The 18,751-nt window shown below is 58.1% G+C and overlaps 2 protein-coding genes across 2 annotated transcripts; both read left to right on the top strand.

Annotated features, from left to right (window-relative positions):
- The first annotated feature begins 261 nt into the window (after positions 1 to 261).
- Positions 262 to 7,994, top strand: LOC119231627 (CMRF35-like molecule 5). The gene is made up of 3 exons (XM_037493322.1): positions 262 to 316; positions 4,675 to 5,017; positions 7,799 to 7,994. Exons 1-3 carry the CDS (start codon positions 262 to 264, stop codon positions 7,992 to 7,994), a joined length of 594 nt encoding a protein of 197 aa, XP_037349219.1.
- Positions 7,995 to 13,540: 5,546 nt separating this feature from the next.
- LOC119231626 (CMRF35-like molecule 5) lies at positions 13,541 to 17,009 on the top strand. The gene is made up of 4 exons (XM_037493321.1): positions 13,541 to 13,889; positions 15,120 to 15,213; positions 16,607 to 16,730; positions 16,842 to 17,009. The coding sequence occupies exons 1-4, from the start codon at positions 13,541 to 13,543 to the stop codon at positions 17,007 to 17,009; spliced, it is 735 nt and encodes a 244-aa protein (XP_037349218.1).
- The last annotated feature ends 1,742 nt before the right edge of the window (positions 17,010 to 18,751 follow it).

Below are 18,751 nucleotides of genomic sequence, written 5' to 3'. Positions count from 1 at the left end.
GTCCCCCTCCTGGACAAAGCTGCCTCTGGGGTCCTTTCCTTTCCCATTTTCAGGAAGGTCTTGATTCTCACACCTGAGGTCAGCGCCCCAGAGAACCTCCCTCTGCCCTAATATGTCAAGAGGGAAGTCCCTGCAGATGTGGACACAGTGATGAGGGTGAAATTGAAAGGAGAGTCTCCGGGTCCCTGGACTCTGAAGCAGACTCAGGGTCCCTCCTGTGCTGGCCTCAAGGGCTTGAAGGGACGGCGCCTGTCAGCAGGGATGGGAGAGCAGCTGGCGTGTCTGCTCCCGGCCCTGGTCCTGCTCATGGTCCCAGGTGAGGGGGGCTGGGCCTGGGATGGAGGCAGAGGGGCTGGGGCAGGACACGGGGTCTGTGGGGCGGGGACGCACCAGGGGACAGGGCAGGGCCATCCTCCCTGCAGACTCTCCCTCCCTGGGGAGGACCCAGGGTCTCTCACAGGCCCTGCCGTGCTGGGACTGAGGGCACCGGCCAGCAGAGGCGCCCTGAGGCAGAGCCTGGTCCTGGCTGGGGGCCCAGGGTGTGGGGTCCCGAGGGCCCAGGCCTGCTCTCTCCTCAGGAGCAGGTCTCAGCGCAGGGCAGGCCGGTCAAGGAGGCCCAGGTTCTGAGGGCTGAAGGGGCTCCTGGACCTCAGCCCTAGGGGCTAGAGCCCAGGAGGGCACAGGCGGGGAGTGGCAGCCCAGGCTCTGGGGAGGCTCAGGGCACACGAGCCGTCCGAGTTTCTGCTCTGGAGGTGCCAAAGCCCAGAGCTGGTCCCTGGGGTGAGGGCAGCAAGCCAGGCTCCTACTGTCACAGGGTGGTGCCCAGGAAAAGGGGAAGTTCCAGGGTCCCTGCCCCACCCAGAGGAGGGGGGAGCTGAGCAGGGAGGAGGAGAAGCTGGAGAGGAGCCTGGGGAAGGAGGGAGCAGGATGGAGCCAGGAGGAGACCTGGAGGAGGCCCGGGGAGCAGAGAGACACGTGAAGAAACTGCGCTTGCTTCTTGTCCTGGGCTGGGTGACGCAGACGTGGGGGAGAGACCCGCGGGGAGGTGACAGTGGCAGCTTTTATCTTGATTTGATTTTGCTCTTTTCCTCCCAGACTTGTCTGGCTGTGCTGACCCTTTTCTGTGGGTCCCCGCTGGAAGGTGCTTTAGACTGTGGCAGCTCTCGGGCCTCACTCTGGGCCAATCCCCTTTGCGGGACTTTTACCCACGAGGGGACGGGCAACTTCGGGTGCTAATTTACAAACTCTATTCTCTGTCTTTTCTGTATTGCTTACTCATGTATTAAATTTCCTTCCCATGAAAGGTCTTATATAGTTTGTTTCAATGTGGCAGATGGCAGACCTATTTAGGCAGGCAGGTTTGGGGTTTCTGGGGTGCCCCCTCCCTGCCCTGTCACACTGATGGGGACCCCGGCAGGAGAGGGGAAGTGGTTGGTGGGGAGAGACATCAGAGTGTCTTTCTGGGCGGTGTCATGTCTGGGGGTGCTGGATGCTCAGACAGAAAGAAGGGGGGCCATGACCACAAGCCTCTGCCTCTGCTCATCCTCCTGGGCGCCCTGAGGACTCATTACCCCAGCTTTGGGGCAGAAAGTAGAGTCTCTTCTAGAAGGAGGTGGCAATGGGAAATAAAATGACCATTTATTTATTCATCCTGAACTTGATCATCACATATGCTGGGGGAAAAACTCTGAAAAGCAGACATGCATGTCAAAAATTCACTGATAAACCTCTTTATTATGTCACTTTTTAAGTTAGTATAGCTGAAGGGGCTACATGTGTGCATTATTCAAGGGCTGCATTATTCAACAACTGAGTGGCTTTAGTAATGGATGCTTAATGTCTTTAAAATAAATATAGTCTTTCATAAGATTCATTTTTATTTATTTATGCATATAAGAACTGGGGTGTAGGCCAGAGGTGCAGGGGGTGAGAGGATTCACCTGAGACAGAGTGGGGAGCAGAACAGGTGAATCTCCTGGAACACTGCTGAGGGGAGCAGTTGGCAAGAGAGGAGAGGTCTGCTGCCCTGTTTGGGTCAGCTCCTGGCCTGGGATTGAACTCTTGTCGCAGTGGCTGTGATAACACTGAGACTTAACCCCTTCGCTACCAGGGAGGCCTTACAATAAATACGATCTTAATTCAGGATCATATATACATTTTGTTTTGCTAACCTTTTGTCTCTCTAAAATTTCTTTGTGTGTGTGTTACAAATCTTAATTATTTCTCCTATGGCTGTTCCTAGGTGTTTAATACACCATAGGTTATTAGGATGGAGCTTATTTTTACTTGATTTTCTATATTTATATTAGACATACAGAGGAGTCGTTGAAATGCAAGTATGACTCTCACAATTGAATTCCATTATGAACTAAAATGGTTTTCATTTAAATCTTTCTCCAACTCTTGTCATTTTCTTTTTTTTTAAGATTTATTTATTTATATAAGAGTTGGGGTACAGGCCAGAGACACAGGAGGGTGAGAGGATTCACCAGAGACAGAGCAGGGAGCAGAACAGGCAGACAGACTGAAGACACTGCTGAGGGGAGCAGCAGACGAGGCAGGAGAGGTCTGCTGCCCCATGTGAGTATCTCCCTGACAGGCCAGGAATGGAACCCGGGCTGCAGAGGATGTGGACAGCTTCACAGTGTGGCGCTCAACCGCTGCGCCACCACAGAGGCCCCTGCTGTCATTTTCTTTTAATAAGCATAAGTTCTATGTTTTCCTTGTCTCGTGTTCTGGTCGTAGCTCCCGGAATCACCTGACAATAGTATTGGGAACCCTTGTTTGCTCATGATTTAGGCTGGAGTGACTGTAATATGTCCTTGCTCAGCACAACTCGGCTTTGGGGTTATTATATACCTGAAAGTTATTTTAATAGTGAAAAATAGCGCATCTCTAAAAAAGTGCGTGAAATACCAATGTCTATGATCAGCAATTTAATAGAGCATGCACCAGTTTCCACAATAATCTGGTACGTAAAGTTTGTGATCACTGACCTTGCAGAAAAGGAGGTTCTGTGTCATCACTAAGGCTTTTAAACCAGAGGGTGTGGGGCCTGCTCTGGGGCCTGGGCCAGGAGGGTGACCTGGGGGCTCCCCTGGGGCCAGAGGCGCTCCCTGCTCCCCTGCGAAGGTGAGGAGGTGACCTGGATGAGGCCCAAGAGCTGGTCCTGACACGCGTCTGCCAGCTGCGGTGCCCTTGGGCGAGGGCTGGGCATGGGGCAGATGCGGGAGCCTGTTGTCCAGGACCCACCTGGGAGAGGAGACTCCTGGTCCCCAATACCTGCCGTGAACCCCCCGGGTCAGTGACCATGAGGCTGTTATTGACGAGGAGGATCACAGGGAAGGACGGAGTGGGAGCCCACTCAGGGGTTGAGGAGAAATTTAAAGAGTTGCAGTGAAGGGCTACAAAAAAAAAAAAGGTGAGCACCAGGGTCTGTGTCCGTCCTCACAGGGCTATGTGAGCCCCAAAAAGCTGACTGTCACCAGCACCAGGGGTGCTCCAGTCACCTGAGCCTCTCTGGGGATTTCTCATCAGAGCCGGCAGGGCTGAGAGGACGAGGCAGGCATGGGTTCGAGGGTGCGGGTCCAGGCCTGCTCGGGGGCTACCCTGAGGGGCTGGGCCCGTCCTGTGGGCACGTCTGATGGTCAGTCCTGGCAGGTGGTCAGGGAGGGCTGGTAGCACTGACGGCAGCTGTGAGATGCTCGTGGCCACCCGCCCTCGTCCACCCCAGGCCACGGCGCGTCGCAGCTGTACTCACGCCTGTGAGCGCGGGTCAGAGGCTGCACCCCTGGGCAGGGCTCCCTGGGGCTCCGTAACTGTGAGATTTTTGAGCAGGTCCCGTTTAGTTGTGTCCGTTACTCTGAGTCCTTCAAGCAAAAGTCTGGACAGAATCGACAAGCACCTGGGATCCTAGATCTGCAGGGACGGGAGAGGACAGGAGGCACATCAGGGTCTCTCAGCTCCTGCTTGAGTCGTTCCCCCCCCCCCGATGGTAACAACATCTGCCAACACGGGGAGGCACGAAGGGGCAGCTGTGTCACGCCTGACCCTGCTCCTCTCACAAGCCCGCCTGGCTAGTTGCTTGCGATGGGAATTGGCAACTTTCAGTGGGGGACGTGGCCCCCATGTGACATGGACCCGCAGCGCATGTGGCCACTGGGCAGCAGTGCCTGGTCAGCACCACAGCTGTCCCTGCAGCTGGATTCCCAGGGAACCCCTAGAAGCTCAGAGCCAAGGGGGCACCGCCACTCCAGGGGTCTGGGGGCGTCAGTTGCACCTCCCGGGCCCTGGCGCGGGCCTGCCACAGGCCTCTTCTGGGGAGGCGGGTCCTCTGGGGTTTGCTTCCCACCAGCAGGAACAACACAGGGTTGGTGCAAAGGGGCCTCTCTGAGGATACAGATTCATTGACGATGGGGGGGTGGCATGTGAATCTGGGGGCTGTTATTGCTCAGGGCCAGCCTCTCTGTGTCTCTGACTCTGAGCTGTGTCTCAGGGGCTGTTCCCGTGGCTTTGCCCAGGGGAATGTAGAAGGACACAGGCCTCTCTCCTGGGGGTCATTCCCTCCATGGCTGTATCCACCTCCCCTCCCTGGGGCTGAGGGGGCAGGCACAGGGCAGGGGGCTGGGCCTGTGCACAGGTGGGGTCACAGGGGCATGGACGTGTGTTTTCCAGGCTCCTCTGCCGTCACGGGTCCAGGCTCAGTGAAGGGCTGGGAGCGGGGCTCGCTGACTGTGCAGTGTCGCTATGACCCAGGCTACGAGACCTACGTGAAGTGGTGGTGTCAAGGGGCTGCCTGGGGCAGCTGCAACATCCTTGTTAGAACCACCGGCTCGGAGCAGGAGGTGAAGAATGGCAGCGTGTCCATCAGGGACGATCAGAAGAACCGCACGATCACCGTGACCATGGAGGTGCTCACGCTGGGCGATGCGGACACTTACTGGTGTGGGGTTGAGAGAGACAGACTTCCTGACTTTGGGGCCCAAGTTAATGTGACCATTGGCCCAGGTGAGCGCCTGTGCGTGTGGCTGTGTCTCTGTGGGGCCTGCTCTGTCCTGGTCCCTCAGGTCCTCCCCAGGGGTCACTGTCACTCAGGGTGACTGTCCCAGAGGGGGGAGCTTCACCCATGGGCGCTGGGAGGGGGACTTCTCCCAGATGCTCAAGGCTCCAGGCCCTCCTGGACGGGAGGATCCTTTGTGGCTCACTGTCCCCCTCTGCACGGCTCAGCCCTTCTGTCCATGGTCAAGTGATGCCCTGGTCAGCAATGGGCCAAGGGACCCCCTTCCATGGGGCTTGAGATCACAATTCCTGCCAGTGACTCCAGGGACCTCCCTGTCCTTTCTGGATTTTCGGCTGAGACCTCATCGTGACTGTTCCTGCCCAACCTCCATGTCCAGGCAGGGGACAGCCCAGCACAGACCATGGCCTATTTCTGAAGCCTGGAATCATTGGGCCGCACCTCTGGGGCATGAAATCCAACCATGTGCCGTTTATGCCCCTGCTATAGGGTGTCCTTTTCAGAGACTTTCTAGAATTCAGACCCTGTGGGAGGGGCTGCCTTAAGGTCCCAACTCCCGAGTTTCAAGCAATGAATTTGTGCCTCCCCTCCTGCTGAGCACCCCCCACCCCCAAGGAACTGGTGGCAATAGGGGGAGCACCAGGGACAGCAGAGCCCCATCACCCATTGTACCTGGGAGGCAGGTCACGCTGTAAGCGCAGCAGTTCACGTCCTGTGGAATCCTGACCTTGTCCTGGGAAGGGCTGTCCCGTCACAGAATCTTCACCACTTGCCTAAAGTGAGGGTCTCCCTGGACATGGTGGGCTTGGGCTGGTCCTGACCTGAATCACATGCTGGTCTGTCCACCACGGGGCAGCCCTGCTTTGCTCTGTCCTCGCTGGAGGAGGAACAGGGGGCTCTGGGTGGCACTCAGGAGCAACAGGGCTGTTTATGGTTTGGGCACTCCAGCTGCTTGGGTCTGAGTGCACCTCTGCTCCCGGGGCTGCGGGATGCCCTCCTGCTCCACAGCCCACCTGCCCCCAGGTGAGTGAGTCTCTGGAGGCCTAGAGACAGGAGCAGTCCAGCTCCAGACCCTCCCCACATCTCCGGTCCAGGCTCCTCAACCAGGGCAGCCTTGGGACCCCCCAGGCTCAGAGAAATCACAGGGCTGGGATCAGGTGGTCAGGCAGAGTGTGTGTATCTGATTTGTGTGCCAAGCAGCCGCTGCAGTGTCCACCACCACGAGGACTACCACACCCACCACCACCACCCACCACACAGCACCAGTCTCCCCAGAAGAGGACAAAGGCCCCACAACTGTAACCAATAGCACGTAAGAAAGCTCTGTTGCTGCTGAGTCCTGTGCCTGCTGGGCTGAATCTCCTCTGGGGGCCCCTTGTAGGCCCAGGTCCCGGTTAGCACTTGACTCCCGACCCTCTGGGTCCTCTGAGGGGGAGGCTGAGGGGCTTCCCCTTCTCTCCCAGCTCAGGAGGCCAGACTTGAACCAGTTGAGGGTAGGGTGGTTCCTCTTGGGGGTCAGAGGCAGGTGTGTCCTGGCCCCTCTCCTACTTCTGGAATTGGGGCACCCCCGGTGTCCCCTGGCGTGTGACCCCTGCACCATCCATCCTGCTCCCGGGGCCTCTCCCTGCAGGTCCCTGGGCCTCTTTCCCTCTTATAAGGAACCAGTCACTGGACAGGGGCCCGCCCAGAGCGACCTCCTCACCTTGATGACACCGGCAAGGGTCTCCTGTCCAGGAGGTCACCCCGGATCTGAGTGCCCTGGACTAGGGGGGACACTATTCCACTAGCGCTGGGTGGGGGGCCAGGGAGGCTTCTCCATGCCTGTTCCCACACAACTCTGGGCCTTACTCACTCAACCTTCAGGTTTGCAAACATGTCTGCAGAGCCCAGCGGGGGCCTGCTCTGAACCCCTCCCCTTCACAGTTCTCCTCAGGGCCCACAAAGCTCTTCTATAAACCATGGAGGGTGCAGCAGGGGCATAGGGCAGGGCGCAGGGGAGGGAGTGTCGTGAATCCCAGGGGTGTGGTGCTTGGAGAGGACACAGGTGTCTCAGGCCTGGTGGGGACATGTCCATGTGAGGCCTCCCATGGCCTCTCCTCAGTTCCCCAGGGACACGTCCTGTGTCACCCTGTCTCTTGCGCCCTCTGTGTCAGATGCTCTGGATGTCCCCAAATACCCAGGAGCTGAGAGCGGCCTCCCCAGCTGAGGGAGAAGCGAGGGTGGCCCAGGAGGGGGTCCAGACACTGTGGGGGCAGGGTCCCAGGGTAGGGGGTGTGGGGTGGGGATCCAGGTGAGTAAGGTCACGGGCACCATGATGGTTATGGGCAGACAGGGAGGAGCAGGAAACATAGAGAACCGAAGGGCAGGGCCCCCATGGGCCGAGGCCACAGCAGAGCGGCCTCTCCAGGTGTGGGGCTGGGCAGGTCCTTTGAGCTGTGACCTGGATGTGCCCCTGACAGCCAGTTTACATGCAGCAGCGGTGGGGGGACCACGGCAGCAGCCAGGGTGACACGAACACAGAGCACGGCCTGTGTCCAGGCTAGATGAGGACCAGGTGGAGGAAAAGGCGGGGTTAGCACAGCAGGATGGGGCTTTGGGGCCTAGAGGATGGGGCAGGAGGAGCTGGAGGCTCAGCCTGGAGCAGCATGACTGTGGCCTGGGGGGCTGTCTTGGCTGAGGTCTGGGGGGCTCACAACCAATGGAGCCCAGGGCAGGTCCAGGGAGGGCTGCAGGGAGGGGGCCCTGGAGGCTGCTCACTTCCTGTGTCCTGTCCCCCCACAGCTCCCTGCTGGGCAGCGTCCACTTCCTGCTCCTGGTCTTCCTGAAGGTGCCCCTGCTCCTGGGCATGCTCAGTGCCGTCCTCTGGGTGCACCGGCCTCAGAGGCACCCTGGGGGGAGACAGAGTCAGCCTGACTACGAGAATCAGTCTGACTACGAGAATCAGTCTGACTACGAGCTCCTCCCTGTCTGCCCATAACCATCATGGTGCCGGTGAACTTACTCACCTAGATTCCCACTCCACACCCCCTATCCTGGGACCCCGCCCCCATAGTGTCTGGACCCACTCATGGGCCACCCTCTCTTCTCCCTCAGCAGGGACACTGATGCCTTTGAGCCCCCTGGGACAGGCCCTGCTGGCGGGTGGACACGACCTCTGGCCAATAAATCCACTGTCACGGTCCACGTGTCTGTTGGTGTCTTGTGAACGTCTCCCAGTATTTGTGTGTGTTGGGCCTTGGGCCCCTCATCGACACATGCCCTCTGAGCTCTGGTACCCCAAACTCGGGGTCCCTGATGCTGTGGGCGGCATCATCAGGACCTCGGGCTCCCGCTACAGTCCCAGGTCCTCGATTCATCTTCCTCACCTACGCCCAGGGCTGGTGTCCAGTGTGAGGTTCCCGGACAGCTGAGAGCAGACTCGGGGCACCGGGGCCGCTGCGACCAGAGGAGCTGAGACCTCACGCTCACCCCCACGTCGGGGGCTGCTGTCATGAGGACAGAGACTGGGGCTTATGACCCACAGACGCTGCCATTGCAGACCCCAGGGTGCCAGTCCAAGACCAGTGTGCACCTGCCAGGGTCTGCTGACACCCCAACTGGCCCAGGTGCTGGCTTCCTGCCGGAACTCGCATGGCAGGAGGGGGGAGGGGATCCTTTATGAAGGCGCCAACCTTATCGCGTCGGCTTTAGGGTCTCACTCTCGACTCCCGGAGCAGGTGCTGTCGGGTTAGAATGTGCGTCTGTGTTTGGTCTCAGGTGCCATCCTGCAGCTGCCCTCGGGATTCTGGACATTCACTTCACTGAGAGAAACAAAGATGTCTCTGTACCTTCATGAGGGGCTCTTGAAGAGCACCTAAGGGTGGAGCTGTGTCAGGGCAACCAACCAAGAATCGGGGTGACCTTCCAGTTTGGTCCCTGACTTCTGGGTTCGGGGAGGGACCAGTCACCAGTGACCAATAGTCAGTCAGTCATGGCCCCGCAGTCAGCCTCCGACCATCCCAGGGGAGGGGACTGAGAGCTCGTCCAGGCTGCGGGTCCACTGTTACCCCCTGAGCTCCAGGAGGACAGAAGCCCCGCTCTGGCTCTGTTCATCGGGCTCCTAATTCCTGTTTCCTGGGCTTTTTGCCGGGATTCTGCCGCCCCAGAGGGAGCTGAGTTCTCTGAGAGCACCTGTGAGGGGGGGGCAGTGGGTCAGGCTCAGGGGACATGCCCCAGGGCAGGAAGGGGGGGTCTCCTACATAGGGGGGGCTGAAGAGGGTTTGGGATGGGCTGTTCCTCAGGAGGGGGAAGGCCCTGAAGGCTGCGTTCCCCCAAGGTGAGGTCCAGTGGGTTTCCAGTCTCCCTTTGCCCAGCTCCCCTCTCTCCACGCCTGTCACCCAGCTGTGGGGTCCCTCCTGGCAGAGACCCTGTCCCCTCCTGGGCAAAAATGCCTCTGGGATCCTTTCCTTTCCCATCTCCATGAAGGTCTTGATTCTCACACCTGAGGTCAGCGCCCCAGAGAACCTCCCTCTGCCCTAATATGTCAAGAGGGAAGTCCCTGCAGATGTGGAGACAGTGATGAGGGTGAAACTGAAAGGAGCGTCTCCGGGTCCCTGGACTCTGAAGCAGACTCAGGGTCCCTCCTGTGCTGGCCTCAAGGGCTTGAAGGGACGGCGCCTGTCAGCAGGGATGGGAGAGTAGCTGGCGTGTCTGCTCCTGGCCCTGCTCCTGCTCGTGGCCCCAGGTGAGGGGGGCTGGGCCTGGGATGGAGGCAGAGGGGCTGGGGCAGGACACGGGGTCTGTGGGGCGGGGACACGCCAGGGGACAGGGCAGGGCCATCCTCCCTGCAGACTCTCCCTCCCTGGGGAGGACCCAGGGTCTCTCACAGGCCCTGCCGTGCTGGGACAGAGGGCACCGGCCAGCAGAGGCGCCCTGAGGGCAGAGCCTGGTCCTGGCTGGGGGCCCAGGGTGAGGCGTCCTGAGGGCCCAGGCCTGCTCTCTCCTCAGGAGCAGGTCTCAGCTCAGGGCAGGCCTGTCAAGGAGGCCCAGGCTCTGAGTGCTAAAGGGGCTCCCGGACCTCAGCCCCCTGGAGCTGGAGCCCAGGGGGCCACGGGCCGGAGGGCAACAGCCAGGGACTGGGGAGGCTCAGGGCACACGGGTGCCTGAGTTTCTGCTCTGGAGGCTCCAAAGCCCAGAGCTGGTCCCTGGGGTGAGGGCAGCAAACCAGGCTCCTACTGTCACAGGGTGGTGCCCAGGAAAGGGGAAGTTCCAGGGTCCCTGCCCCACCCAGAGGAGGGGGGAGCTGAGCAGAGAGGAGAAGCTGGAGAGGAGCCTGGGGAAGGAGGGAGCATGACGGAGCCAGGAGGAGACCTGGAGGAGGCCCGGGGAGCAGAGAGACACGTGAAGAAACTGCGCTTGCTTCTTGTCCTGGGCTGGGTGACGCAGACGTGGGGGAGAGACCCGCGGGGAGGTGACAGTGGCAGCTTTTATCTTGATTTGATTTTGCTCTTTTCCTCCCAGACTTGTCTGGCTGTGCTGACCCTTTTCTGTGGGTCCCCGCTGGAAGGTGCTTTAGACTGGCAGCTCTCGGGCCTCGCTCTGGGCCAATCCCCTTTGCGGGACTTTTACCCACGAGGGGACAGGCAACTTCGGGTGCTAATTTAGAAGCTCTATTCTTTGTTTTTCTGTATTGTTTACTCATGTATTAAATTTCCTTTCCATGAAACATCTTATACGTTTTGTTTTAATGTGGCAGATGTCAGACCTATTTAGAGCAGGCAGGTTTGGGGTTTCTGGGGTGCCTCCTCCCTGCCCTGTAACAGTGAGGGGGAGTCCGTGGGAAGAAGGGAAGTGGCTGGTGGGGTGAGCCATCAGAAGTGTCTATTTCTGGGCGGTGTCATGGCCAGGGGTGCTGGATGCTGAGACAGATAGAAGCTGGGGGGCCATGCCCACAAGCCTCTGCTGCTTCTCATCCTCCCTGGGGACCCTGAGGACCCACAACCCCAACTCTGGGGTAGAAAGCAGAGTCTCTTCTAGAAGGACGTGCAATGGGAAATGAAATGACCATTTATTTATTCATCCTGAAATTGATCATCACATAAGGGGAGAAAAAACTCTGAAAAGCAGACATGTATGCCCAAAAATTCACTGATAACCTCTTAATTATGTCACTTTTTAAAACAGTATAAGTAAAGGGGCTACGTGTGTGCATTATTCAAGAGGCTGCATTACTCAACAACTGAGTGGCTTTAGTAATGGATGTTTAATATCTTTAAAATAAATATAGTCTTTAGAGGACTAATTTTTATTTATTTATGCATATAACCACTGGGTTGTAGGCCAGAGGTGCAGGGGGTGAGAGGATTCACCAGAGACAGAGTGGGGAGAAAAACAGGTGGATCTACAGAAATATATTGCTAAGGGGAGTTCTTGGCGTGACAAGAGAGGTCTGCTGCACCAGGTGAGTCAGCTCCCTGGCTGGGGATTGAACTTGGGCTGCAGTGGCTGTGATAGACTACTAGGAGGCCTTAAAATAAATATAATCTTAATTCAGGATCATATATACGTCTTGTTTCGTTAAACCTTTTGTCTCTCTAAAATTTCTTTGTGTGTGTGTTATAAATCTTAATTATTCCTGCTATGACTATTCCTAGGTATTTAATACTCCACAGGTTGTTAGGATGGAGCTGGTTTTTACTTGAATTTCAATATTTATATTTGGCATACAGAGGAGTGGTTGAAATACAAAGACAAATCTCACTATTGAATTCAATTATGAACTAAAACGGTTTTAATTAAATCTTTCTCCACTGTTGTCATTTTCTTTTAATAAGCATAAGTGGTATATTTTTCCTTGTCTCACCCTCTGGTCGTAGCTCCCGGAAACACCTGACAATAGTATTGGGAACCCTGTTTGTTCAGGATTTAGGCTGGAGTGACTGTAATATGTCCTTGCTCAGCACAACTCGGCTTTGGGGTTATATATACCCACAAGTTATTTTAATAGTGGACAATAGAGCCTCTGTAAAACAGTGCATGAAACACCAGTGTCAATGACCAGCAATGTAGTAGCGCGCGTACCAGTCTCCACGATGACCTGGCATGTGAAGTGTGTGATCCCTGACCTTCCAGGAAAGGAGGTTCTGTGTCTTCACTAAGGCTTTAAAACCCGAGGCATGGGGCCTGCTCTGTGGCCTGGGCCAGGAGGGTGACTTAGGAGTTCCCCTAGGGCCAGAGGTGTGCCCTGCTCCCCTGAGAAGGTGAGGAGGTGACCCTGGATCAGGCCCGAGAGCCGGTCCTGACATGCGTCTGTCGTCTGCGGTGCCCTTGGGTGAGGGCTGGGCGTGGGGCAGACACGGGAGCCTGTTGACTGGGGGCCCACCTGGGAGAGGAGATGCCTGGTCCCCGATGCCCGCTGTGAACCCCCCGGGTCAGTGACCATGAGGTTGTTGTTGACGAGGAGGATCACAAGGAAGGACAGAGTGGGAGCCCACTCAGGGTTGAGGAAAAAATAAAAATTAAAGAATTACAGCCTCTGTAGCATGACTTCATTCCCTGGCCAGGGAGCTACCACATGGCGCAGCAGACCTCTCCTGTCTCCCCGCTGCTCCCCTCAGCAGTGTATGTCAGAAGATCTGCCTGTTCTGCTCCCCACTCTGTCTCTGGTGAATCCTCTCACCCCCTGCATCTCTAGCCTGTACTCCAGCTCTTGTATGTGCTAATATATAAATCTTAAATAGTTTCTGTTAAGGGATCCAAAAGAAAAAAAAAAGCCAGAACTGGGGCCTGTGAACATCCTCAAAAATCAGTCCTTTGATGGGGGGGCTACGTGAACCCCAAAGAGCTGACTGTCTCTCAGCTCTTGCTTGAGTCATTCCCACCGGGTGTAACAACATCTGCCAACACAGGGAGGCACAAAGGGGCAGCTGTGTCTCACCTGACCCTGCTCCTCACAAGCCTGCCTGGCTAGGATATTGCGATGGGAACTGGCAACATTCCGTGGAGGACGTGGCCCCCGTGTGACATGGACCCACAGTGTATGTGGCCACTGGGCAGCAGCGCCCGGTCAGCGCCACAGCTGTTCCCGCAGCTGGATTCTCAGGGAAGCCCTAGGAGCTAAGAGCCCCAGGGGCACCCCTACTCAGGAGTCTGGGGGCATCAGCTGCACCTCCAGGGTCCTGTTGCGGGCTGTGCACAGGCCTCTTTTGGGGAGGCGGGTCCTCCTGGATTTGTTCCCCACTAGCAGGAACAACACAGGGTTGGTGCAATGGGGCCTTGCTGGGGATACAGATTTACTGATGATGGTGGGGGTGGGGTGTGAATCTCGGGCCTGTTACTGCTCAGGGCCAGCCTCTCTGTGTCTCTGACTCTGAGCTGTGTCTCAGGTGCTGTTCCCAGGGCTTTGCCCAGTGGAATGTAGAAGGACACAGGCCTCTCTCCTGGGGGTCATTCCCTCCATGGCTGTGTCCACCTCCCCGCCCTGGGGCTGAGGGGGCAGGCGCAAGGCAGGAGGCTCGGCCTGCTCGCAGGTGGGGTCACAGGGGCATGGACATGTGTTTTCCAGGCTCCTCTGCCGTCACGGGTCCAGGCGCAGTGAAGGGCTGGGAGCGGGGCTCACTGACCGTGCAGTGTCGCTATGACCCAGGCTACGAGACCCACAAGAAGTGGTGGTGTCGAGGGGCTCCCTGGGGCAGCTGCAACATCCTTGTTAGAACCACCGGCTCGGAGCAGGAGGTGAAGAAGGGCTGCGTGTCCATCAGGGACCATCAGAAGAACCGCACGATCACCGTGACCATGGAGGCGCTCACGCTGGGCGATGCGGACACTTACTGGTGTGGGGTTGAGAGAGAAGGACATGACCTTGGGGCCCAAGTTAAAGTGACCGTTGACCCAGGTGAGCGCCTGTGCGTGTGGCTGTGTCTCTGCGGTGCCTGCTCTGTCCTGGTCCCTCAGGTCCTCCCCAGGGGTCACTGTCACTCAGGGTGACTGTCCCAGAGGGGGGAGCCTCACCCAGGGGCACTGGGAGGGGGGCTTTTCCCGGATGCTCAAGGCTCCAGGTGCCTCCTGGACGGGAGGATCCTTGTGGCTCACTGTCCCCCTCTGCCCGGCTCAGCCCCTCCATCCATGGTCACAGAGGTCAGGTGATGCCCTGGTTAGCTCATGGGCAAAAGACCCTCTTCATGGGGCTCGAGACCCCAATCCTGCCAGTGATTCCGGGGACCTCCCTGTTCCTTCTGGAGTTTGGGGCTGAGACCTCATCGTGACTATTTCCACCCAAGGTCTATGTCCAGGCAGTGGACAGCCCAGCACAGACCATGGCTCATTCCTGAAGCCTGGAAACATCTTCATAACCAATGGGCTGCATGTCTGGGGCCTGGAATCCAACCATGAACTATTTATGCCCCTGGACATAGGGTGTCCTTTCCAGTCTTTCTAGAAAGCAGACACCGGGGAGGGGGGGCCTGCTTCAGAGTCCGAGAGCCTGGAATTGAAGCAGTTAATCCTGGGACTCCCCTCCTGCTGAGTGCGCCCCCCCAGGGCACTGGTAGAAATGGGGGGAACACCAGGGTCAGCAGAGCCCCCACCACCCTGGGTACCTGGGAGGCAGGTCACGCTGCAGGTATAGCCGTTCACCGTCTCCTGGAATCCTGACCTCATCCTGGCAAGGGACGAATGTCACAGAAGGTTCACCACTTGCCCAGTGTGAGGGTCTCCCTGGACTGGGTCACACACTGATCTGCCAGCTAATGGCAGCCCTGCTTTGCTCTGTCCTCGCTGGAGGACGAGATGGCGGGGGTGGGGTGCGGGCAGGACTAGCATGAGCAGCAGGGCTATTTACAGTTCGGGGACTCCAGCTGCCCGACCCTGTGTATCCTGGTCCTCTGCTCCCGGGGCCTACAGGACGCCCTCCTGCTCCCACAGCCCCACCTGTCCCCAGGTTTGTGAGTCTGCTCGAGGCCCGGAGAAAGGAGAGGTCCCACTCTAGACCTCCCCCGGCCCTGCCACAGCCTTGCTCCGGGCTCCACAGGCCAGGGAAGCCCTGGACCCCAGGCCCAGAGGAGAGACCAGGACTGGGGGGAGGGCAGGTTGGCAGGCAGAGTTATTTATCTAATTTTGTGCCAAGCAGCCACTACAGTGTCCACCACCACCACATCCTCCTCCACAGCGCCAGTCACCCCAGACGAGGACGAAGGCTCCCCGACTATACCCGATAGCGGGTAAGCCAGGCCTGAGCTGCTGTGTCCTGTGCCTAGTGAGCTAAATCTCATTCTGGGGGTCTCCATGTAGCCCCAGATCCCGGCCGGCACTTGTCTCTGGACCCTCTGAGGGGGAGGCTGAGGGGCTTCCCCTTCTCTCCCAGCTCAGGGGCCAGATCCATAACCAGGTGAGGACAGGATGTCTCCTCCTGGGGTCAGAGGCAGGTGTGTCCTGGCCCCTCTCCTGCTTCTGGAGTTGAGGGAACCCCTGGAGTCCCCTGGCGTGTGGCCCCTCCATCCTGCTCCCAGGGCCTCTCCCTGCGGGTCCCTGGGCCTCTTTCCCTCTTATAAGGAACCAGTCACTGGACAGGGGCCCGCCCAGAGCGACCTCCTCACCTTGATGAACCTGCAAGGGTCTCCTGTCCAGGAGGTCATCCCAGGCTGATGGCCTGGACTGTGGGGGACACTATTCCGCCAGTGCTGGGTTGGGGGCCCAGGGAGGCTTCTCCACTCTTGTTCCCAAACAACTCTGGGCCTTACTCACTCAACCTTCATGTTTGCAAACATGTCTGCAGAGCCCAGCGGGCCATGCTCTGAACCCCTCCCCTTCACTGTTCTCTTCCCAGGGTCTGCAAAGCTGTTCATATAAACCCAAGGGGGTGTACAGAGGGGGGCATAGGGCAGGGCACTGGGGAAGGGGGCAGCGTGAAAGCCCAGGGGTGTGGTGCTTGGAGAGGACACAGGAGTCTCAGAGCAGGTGTCTCCTGTGTCATCCTGCCTCATGCGCATTTGGATCAGATGCTCTCGGATGTCCCCAAACACCCAGGAGCTGAGAGCGGCCTCCCTGGCTGAGGGAGAAGCAAGGGTGGCCCAGGAGGGTGTCCAGACACTGTGGGGGCGGGGTCCCAGGGTAGGGTGTGTGAGGTGGGGATCCAGGTGAGTAAGACCAGGGGCACCATGAGGAGCAGACAGGGAGGAGCAGGAACATGCAGACCTGAGGGGCAGGGCCCTGCCCATAGGCCAAGGCCACAGCAGAGCGGCCTCTCCAGGTGTGGCATCAGGCATGTCCTCTGAGCTGTGACCCGGATGTGCCGCTGACAGTTGGTTTACATGGAGCAGCAGCTGTGGGACCGCGGCAGCAGCCAGGGGCGACACTGACCAGAGGGCCCGGCCTGTGTCCAGGCTGGATGAGGACCATGCAGGGGGACAGTGGGGTGGCTCAGCAAGACGGGGCTATAAGGCCTAGCTGATGGGGCAGTAAAAGCTGGAGTCTCAGCCTAGAGCAGAAGAACCATGGCCTGGGGCGGGGGGCTGTCCTGGCTGAGGTCAGGGTCTCACAGCCTATGGGCCCAGGGATTCCTGGGGGGAGGGCGCCCTGGAGGCTGCTCACTTCCTGTGTCCTGTCCCCCCACAGCTCCCTGCTGGGCAGCGTCCACTTCCTGCTCCTGGTCTTCCTGAAGGTGCCCCTGCTCCTGGGCATGCTCAGTGCCGTCCTCTGGGTGCACCGGCCTCAGGCGGGCCATCGTGACACAGAGCCGGTGACCCCACGTTCATCAGTGTCTCCAGAGAGAAATCGTTTCAAATAGAAGAGCAGGCTCAGGGGCCCTGGGGGGGTTGGGGCCGCCTGACTAGACCCCCACTCCGGGAAGTACTCTGGCCGGGACGGCCTGTCCAGGCACATGAACTCTCGGGGAGAGGAGATGACTTTCACCCCAGACTGTGACACAGGCACTGTGCTCATGCTGCTCGCAGGAAACAACCCTGACTGCGGGGAGCCCTGGACTCTGGGGGACGGACATGGGCTCTTCCTGCTTTGACCATCAACCCCAACTTAAATCAAGAAAAAAGTCACCCTGACATTCAGTCCCCATTCAGTCCTCCAGGTTCTCTCCCCCACTCCCTGTACCCCCTTCCCCTCGCCTGGTGCCCACTATTCCAGGCCCTTCTCCACCAGATGCATTTTCTAGGACAAGAGCCAGGGCAGGTGGGCACAGGCTGCTCTGGAGCGGGCTTCCTCCCAGGTCCTGGTCTGGACATCAAAAAATCCCAGGATGCCACAGACATGATCCCCAACCCAGGGACCCTCACCCCTGAGGAATTCCCTGTCTAGAGCCGAGTGGGACGAGTGATTGACTGGAGTGACCTGGAGGGTGTCGTGCACCTGCATAAGTCGGTCGCCGCGCCCTTGCCAAGCCCTTTGCGTGTGGCCAGAGTCCTGTCCGCAGCTGATGAAGTGGACACACAACTGCAGCATCTCCCTGCTGGACCCTGGAGCTGGGTCTATACCCTCAGGGGTAGGCCGTGCCGCCGTCTATAGCCGCTCGCTGCCCCTCTGGAGAGGACTGTGCTTCTCCAGCCTGTGGGCTGTGGACGTCGGGCTTGGAGCCCTGCTCTGGCCGGTGACATGTGAGCCTAAATGACAAATGTCCCCTGAGCCAAGCTCCAGGAGTCTCCGCGAGGCCTCCCTGTCTGTTGCAGTGGGGCTGCTCCCATATCGAGCACACAAGTAACACGCTCAAGAAATGAGCCTCTGGAGTCCTTTAAACCAGGCAATGAGACCCTCACCCGTAACAGGGGTAACATTAATAAAACGGTACAGAGGGTTACAAGGTATGTGAGCAGTTAAAAGTGTGTCTATCTCTTCTTACATTAGAGCTATCTGCTGACTAAGCATCAAAAGTCCATTTCATAAATGTCCATTCATATCTTGCTGTGTTGGTAACGCAGAAGCAACATTGGCAGCTAAATTGTTTATAGTGTCAGTGTTTGCAGCAGCTTAAGTGACAGCGACAGCGGCAGCAGCTGCAGTGATGCCAAAATCACGTCTCCTCCTAGGTAGAACAGGGAAAAAAAAAAAAAAAAAAAGAAATGAGCCTCTGCCCATGGGTCTGGCACGCTGGGATCAGGGTGTTTGTCTCAGCGCGGCGCCTAGAAAAGGCTGGTGTCCGGCCTGCACACTGGGGCTGTGCGGGATGAGGGTGGCAGGCGGCTGACTGGGGAAGTGGGTAGCAGAGAGGCGGGTAACAGCCCTCAGGGCACGTCCCCTGGATGCTGGGGGGGTAGCTGGAGGCTCTGCCCTCAAAGAGCGATGGCGAGGGCAGGTGGAGAGGCTGACGGCCTGTCACTGGCAGATGACGGACATTGATAGGGACAGGTCTGCCCCTGACAAACCTGCCTGAGCCACCCTGCTCCATGGCTGCTGTGAAGACCTCTGGAGGCTAAAAGGAAGACACCTTTACCACCCCCAGTTCCTGCCTCCACCCGCCTCCCACACACACACACGGCCAGCTGCGCCCAGTGTGTGAGCGGAGAAGGAGCCGCTGCTTGGCCTCCCAGGAACATGAATCACGTGACTTGCCAAGTTGCACTTGGCTAAAAAGTGACAAAGTGAAACCGTCAACCACACCCTGCAAAGCACATTTGGGGGCAACAGTTTTCTTGAAGTTCTCCTTGAAGAGAAAATAATTTTCAGAAAGAATGTCATGAGGACTCGTGAAAATGAAGGCAAGAATATGACTATGAATCTTTGTACCTTTTCACGCACTGAAATCCCAGGTCC

Source organism: Talpa occidentalis, unplaced genomic scaffold (genome assembly GCF_014898055.3).
Source record: "Talpa occidentalis isolate TD23 unplaced genomic scaffold, MPIMG_talOcc4v2.1 talOcc4.7, whole genome shotgun sequence".
In the NCBI taxonomy this organism is placed as follows: domain Eukaryota; kingdom Metazoa; phylum Chordata; class Mammalia; order Eulipotyphla; family Talpidae; genus Talpa; species Talpa occidentalis.
The sequence above is the reverse complement of the archived record's forward strand: the minus strand, read 5'-3'. Positions and strand labels throughout refer to the sequence as shown.